The sequence below is a fragment of the Megascapheus bottae genome, chromosome 3 (genome assembly GCF_031878675.1).
Source record: "Megascapheus bottae isolate mThoBot1 chromosome 3, mThoBot2.hap1, whole genome shotgun sequence".
NCBI lineage: Eukaryota > Metazoa > Chordata > Mammalia > Rodentia > Geomyidae > Megascapheus > Megascapheus bottae.
In genome coordinates, this window is record NC_143511.1 from 62213442 (window position 1) to 62220366 (window position 6925).

The 6925-nt window shown below is 43.1% G+C and overlaps 1 protein-coding gene across 5 annotated transcripts in view; it reads left to right on the plus strand.

The window, feature by feature from the left end:
- The window catches only part of Tmod1 (tropomodulin 1), a 75399-nt gene extending 68494 nt beyond the window's left edge, over nt 1-6905 (plus strand). For all 5 annotated transcript variants that reach the window (XM_090330292.1, XM_090330294.1, XM_090330293.1 and 2 more), the window contains 2 exons: nt 1798-1942; nt 5381-6905. In XM_090330292.1, the coding sequence (XP_090186418.1) occupies nt 1798-1942; nt 5381-5445 (210 nt within the window). In that variant the 3' untranslated portion in view covers nt 5446-6905. The remainder of the gene's footprint in view (nt 1-1797; nt 1943-5380) is intronic.
- The last annotated feature ends 20 nt before the right edge of the window (nt 6906-6925 follow it).

The following is a 6925-nucleotide window of genomic DNA, read 5'->3' on the forward strand; positions in this document are numbered from 1 at the left end:
CTAGCTTCTTTATTTTACTTTGGCTGTTTCTTGGTAAGGTCTTGTTTTGCTTCCAGGCCAACCTGAACTGTGATCTTTCTCCACGTCATTGAGAATGCCGGGCATACATCCCTTTGCCTAGCCATTTTGCTTCCCCTATAGTTGGGATAACAGGTACACACCACTCACTACACCCAGCAGCCACTGGTTAAGATGGATTCTGGAATGTTCATGTCCAGGTTGCCTTGAACTATATTCTCCTGATCTCCACATCCCCTACAATAAACTGTGCCTGGAATGTATATCACACATTTACCCTACAGTCTTGCTGGTAAGTGTACTCACGTGTGTGCTCTTTAAGATTTTTCTAAGTATAAAATCAGATCATTTTCAACTACTTCTTCCTTTCCAATCTAGAGGCTATTTCTTTTTCTTGATTGTCCTGGTTAAGACCTCCTAAGCAACACTGGTGAAAGCAAACATTGGATGGGTCTTGATCCTAATCTTAGGGGAAGGATTTCAGTTTTTAACCATTAAGAATATCATGTTCCTGCTGGGGCGTGGTGGTTATGTCTGTAATCCTAGCTACTCAGGAGGCTGAGATCGGAGGATCAAGATTTCAAAGCCAGCCCAGCATTAAAGTCTGTGAGACTTTTATCTCCAATTAATCACTAGAAAACAGGAAATAGGGCTGTGACTCAAGGGTAGGGCCGTAGCCTTGAGCTGAAGAGCTCAAGGACTCAAGGACAGGGCCCAGGCCAAGAGTTTAAGCCCTGTAACCCACCAAAAAAATATATATATATACATACATATAATATATATATACATACATATAATATATATATATATAGTGTTCCCATCTGTATCTTGTAGAGGCATGTGTTTGTACATTTTTTTATTTTAGTTTGAATATAAAGGGCACAAAACTCCTATAAATTCTGTCATGAATGTATTTCTGTGATCTATAGGCAGATATTAAATAGCTTTACATAAAAATAGCCCATTTATGATGAGGGTCTTTGTCTCCTTGCAGCATTGGTTTCATCAACATCTATGCAAGGCCCTGACCATCATTTCATAGCTTCAGGAATTCCTACATTTGTTGTTCTCTAACAGCTATCTCTTGAGTGTTTTCCTCTTTCCTCACTGTCATAAATAGGGATGAGGTGAATACCCTCCTTCCCAAACTGTATTGTTAGGTATTCCTGGGTTGTGGAGTCATTTATGTTTTAATCTTTAACTAGATGATCAATGTAGATTTGAGGTAGGGGACACATACTATGGGGCTTCAGAAGGCTAACTCTGACATTCCCATCTTAGGGTGTGATCTTGAGCAAATCCTATTTCTTTTCTGGGCTTCAAGTTCTTCCTTAAGGAAAAATCAGTCTAAATTACTGGCCATCAAACTTGTCTGAAATTGGAATCACCCAGGGAGTTTGAACAACTATAGCCATTAGTATCCTACAACCAGTGATTCTTACTTCATGAGTAGGCACAGCCTGAATAGAGAATTCTAAGAACTTCCTTGAGATTAGGTGAATTTGCAAGAGCTCCCTGCCCAAACATTCTTCTGAGAGGGAGCTGTTACCTGGACACCTGCTTAGAACAAGGCTGCTGTGGAGCCATGGACAAAGCCTTGTTTGATGCCCATTGAAACTGGGTTTGTTCCCGACCATGCAACCCCTTGACGGCTCTACATTTTCATTCTCTTGCTTTTGCAGAAGGGCCTAAAATCCTCACATACCACTCAGGGTTCCTCACTACATTGTGGAATGGATGGTGACTTCTGTTCTTCTTCTTCTTTTTTTTAATCTAAAGAGCCAGCCCCTGGGCAACAAAGTGGAAATGGAGATTGTGAACATGTTGGAGAAAAATGCAACACTTCTCAAATTTGGCTACCATTTTACCCAGCAGGGGCCTCGGCTTCGGGCATCTAATGCCATGATGAACAACAATGACCTTGGTGAGTAGAAATCCACGTTCTGTCCTGTCCACCAAATGAAGGATGAACACTTAGGTTGATTTCAAATCTTTTTAAAATTTTTTTATTTTATTTTTTTCCATGTATAGAGGGGTTACAGTTATATTTCCCAGATAGAGGATGCATTACTTCTCACACATTGGTATCCCTTCTTACGTTTTTGTCCCCATTTCCCTCCCCCCATCCCCTTCCCTCATTTTCTCCCTCCTATTTCAAATAAACAGGTAAACATCTATATAATATACCAGGTAACAAGGTGGGATACTGTAACAATATGAGATTAACCAAAGGGCAACACAAGAGAAGAGAGAAAAACATAATACATAAAAGTATAACAGTCACGTATAATGAAGCTCTTGTTTCCAGGTCCTGGAGGTCCATTAATTTGGCCTCATCCTATATGGCCTTATGTGTCTCTAAGGTTTGAGCTATTGTAATCCTCTGCTAGAAGAGTTTTGGATGTGTACTAATTATTACAGATGAGGGAAACCATTGAGCCTATGTTCCTTTGGGTCTGGCTTACTTCACTTAATAAGATTTTTTCCAAGTCTTTTCATTTCCCTACAAATGGTGTGATGTCGTTCTTTCTGATGGTGGCATAGAATTCCATTCATTGTGTATAAATACCACATCTTGTTGATCCAAATATCTACTGAGGGGCATCTGAATTGGTTCCATATCTTCTCTATGGTAAATAGTGCTTCAATGAACATTGTAGTGCTAGTGGATTTAGTGTGTCCTTGTTTCTGGACCAATGGGTAAATACCCAATAGTGGTATTACAATGAACACAAGAATGTAGACTTTTCTTTGGCATGTTTGATTTCACATCTTTGGTATAATCCTCAGAAATAGGATTGCTAAATTGCTGGATCCCAAATCAAACTTGTTCATAATACCCCAAAACCATATTGAAAAATGAGACTACTTGCTCCATAGCTGCAAAAGCCAGAAATCTGAGCATTTCCTGCCAGCCAGCCAGTGACCTCACTGCCAATCCCAATGCCAGACTCAAGTTGAATCCAACACATGCCCCTGGCCGCCTGCAGCCTCCTGGGCCTCCTGCAGCCCTCATCCCAAATTGGGTCCCTCTGCTCCCTGTTTAGGAGCTTTGCAGGGTTCCCACAGCTCAGGCTCAATGCCACTTGACTCCCATTTCCTTTGACAGGGGCATGGCACTGTCACACGTGTCAGGCATAAGCACTGTTCTGAAACTTCCCATCTTACTAAATTATGCTGTCTTCCCCAACACCCTGTACTGTTATTTCCTGAGGGTCTGGGATCTCCTCTGGTTCTGATGACAAACCAGTATCTGGTGGTTGCCTCTAATCAAGTAGTTTTTTAAAAGATTAGCAAGCAAAGAGAAAATCAACAAGCAGATTAAACTGGAGGATTGGGAGGTCTGGCTTCTACTCTGTTCTGCCTGACCATAACTTACGGCACATTACTTTCCTCTCCTACCCTATGATTAAAATGGGAAAACAATACCTGGGGGCCATTACGTGAAAGCCAATGCACAAAGTCCAGCCCAGGGCACCCAATGAAGGCCAGTCATGGAACACAAGGGCCTGCATTCAGCCACAGGCAAGGACTTGACTTCCAGTCCTGACTGTCAGGGGAAGGGAGCTGATGAGGCAGGTAGAACAGTTCTGAGTGTCCTAAGGGAGGCTCTAGGTGGAGGCTTCAGGTGAGTCACAGGTACTCTCTCTGCCATGCTTTCCTCATTTGTTAAAAAATAAAATAGGGAATGACAACAATAGGACTATTCCAGGATCACTGGCAGGGGCCTCAAGAAGTATGGCTCCCAAGAAGCATGGAGGGCATGGCTGGACCTACTTCACAGCTACTGGCCAGAGAGATACTTCAGGGGTGGGTTCATGGGAATTGCTCACCTTGAGCCAACCTCTTCCCTCTGGGTTTTGAGTTTTGTTATGTCCCAGGTACTTCCAAGCTGTCCATACTTTGGTCACCTTCAAGAAATGGACTGGATTATGGTGTCCTCCCTGCAGATTGGTCAGCCTGAATTGACCTGGTGTGGAGGGACTGGAGGGAGGTTCAGTCACAGGCAGTACTGTAGCCCCTTGTTGGGCATTCATGTGCCTGAGCACTTCTACTCAGCTCCCAGCACGTCAACACACACTTCACTATGTGTCTGCTTTACATGCTAGGTAGGGTTCAAGCACAAGTGTGAAGTTCAGACAACTCTCCCTCCTCAGCTGGTGTGTGTCTGTCACACCAGCAGGCCCAACCACCACCTACTGCTGCCTCAACAGGCCTGGCTTATAAAGCCAGCATTTCTTTATCTTGTTGCTTATCAAGCAGGCTGCTTAGTCTTCACCTGCCAACTTGACTTCATTCCAGTGGTCTTCCTTGTTAAAACAAAATGATCCCTTCAACCTGTCATTCTCTAAGCTAACATCTCCTAACTGGTGTTTTTCTCTATATGACATTTAATTTTATGTGAACAGTGTTCAAGCATAAATTGTTGTTTCTGGAAAAATTGCAGTTAAACATGAAAGGACAAATACTGCAGGTAACCTTTAGGTGGGAACTGTAGTGCATGTAGGCAGCAGTGAGGCTGGGTTCCCAGAAGATGGCAGGAATACAGGCCTTTGTCTTATTAAGAAGATCCGCTTGGCCAGGCACTGGTGGCTCATATATAACAGCTACACAGGAGAAATCTGGAAGACTGCAGTTCAAAACCACCCAGGGCATACATGAGACCCCCCCAACTCAATGAATTGCTGAGTGTGACAGGACAAAAAGAGATAGAGATATGGCTCAAGTGCAGGGCATCTGACTAACAAGTGCCAAGCCTTGCATTCAAGCCCCTGTATCACCCACAAATCTTAAAAAAAGATTCACCATGGGGCTGGGAGTTTGGGCTTGCCTAGCATGCATGAACACTAGGTTTGATTGCTTGGTACTACATACATGGAAAGAGCTGGAAGTGGTGCTAAGGCTCAAGAGGAAGAGCTCTAGCCTTGAGAAAGCCCAAGGACAATGCCCAGGCCCTGAGTTTCAGCACCAGAACTGGCAAAAAAATAAATAAATTCACTAAAGTCAATTTTTTTCTGAACCGGAGTAAAAGTCTTCAGCTTTGGGGCCTTGGTAGAAAAGGAAAAACAATCTGTTAGATGATGTGGGCTGTGACGTGAGGACAATTTAAGGGTAAGTCCTTCCTACCACAGACTCATCAGCAAGCAAACAAATCAGGAGTGTGGCGATTGTACAATCTACGGTTAACTGTCCTATTCGATTGTACAATCTACGGTTAACTGTCCTATTCAAAGCAACAGAGCCTTCTGACTTCGCTAACTGGTAAGTGAGTTGGAGGTTCACTTTGCTTTCTGGACCAATAGTAGTGGCTCTTGGTGGGTAAAAGATAACTGGCTTATGTTTCATCTCTATCCCTTTCCAGTGAGGAAGAGGAGGCTCGCAGACTTGACGGGGCCCATCATTCCCAAGTGCCGCAGTGGAGTCTAGTGTGCTGGCGCGAAGCCCTCGCCTTTGAACTGGACGAGTTCTACTGACATTGTGCTCTGCAGCGGAGAGCAAGAGGCAAACGCTGGCACAAAACTTTTGTGGTTAAGTTCTTTATGCACTAAGGTCTTAGGTTAACTAGTGGTTGTAGTTGAACATTTTATAAACTATGGCTAATGTGAAGTTTCTCTCTAGTCACAGGAGTTCGGTCTGGTTATTATTTAAAAACTCAGAAGCCCTCAAAACTGGCAGCTCTTACTGCAGATGACACAACCGTGGTAGTAAAACAACCCCAGAGCCCAGGCTGATAGCCTCGCTGTGTGGTGTTTCAGGTGCATTCACAACACAGAACACATAAACCACTAGCACTGTTCCACTTCAAATAGAGAATTATAAAATACTTTATTATGGCATAAAGAACAGATCATCACCCTTTGTTATCGTTTTAAGTTTTAAGAACCTCAAGATTAAAGTTGCCAAATTGATTACTGAATTAAAAAAAAAATGTTATCCCCCTAAGGAATTACCCAGAGTAAAGCCATACAGGACTCTGCAAGGAATCACACACACATACACATAGAAGTCCTCTTGCTGGAAATTAGAAAAAGGCAATGGTGAAATTTCAAGTTTCAAATCCACCTGGCCAACAAATACTGCTGAATTTTCTTTAGGAATGTGCAAGTGAGGAAAACTTTCCTGACTAATGTTCACCTTACTGTGGATATAAAAACCTTAGCCAAATGTATGCAAACATCTTCCTGTACTACACAGTGAGAAATGGCTTAGTGGGGGCTAAGTGCCAGTGGAGTATATCACCATTCCATTGTAACTGTAGGTGTGGGCAGAAAAAACTAAACTTCTACTCCCTATCTTGTTACTTATTGGACAAATCACTAAGCTCAGTCTATAAACGAAGCCTCTAAAGGACAATAGTGCAGAAAGTCTGGCTAACTGAAGAATGACCACACTTTAGCTAAGCTACCCCAGGATAATTACTCTGGAAATTTAATTTTGGTGTTTCTCCTTGTTCCTTTTAACACCACGAGTACCTGTCAGGAGCTAGAAAAAAATGTCAAGCCACATCACATCGCCCTTGTGCCTTTTAATATATTACAGTGCCAGTTCAACTAGTGTTTTTGTTTGTTGCTTTGGGAGCTATTTTCCTTGGGGATTCAGCAAACTTTATATAAGGACAAGTGCCAGTGAGCACACCTAAAAGGCTTCTGATGGACAGGGTAAGTCCTGCCCACTGAACCTTGATGCTGTGGGTAGTACAGGGTAACTACAGGTGGAGCCAGGGCCTCACCATTATGAAGAGTGTCTACTTGGCTACCTACAGGCCCAGGGATGACGCCACGCCACAGGGATGGCCATCCCCACTCGGCTCTTCCTTGAAACACAAATTGCAGCTGCATTCTGCATCACTGGAAACTGCAACATAACATTAAAGCCGTTGGTCTTCACATGGCTGTAGATGTGTTTC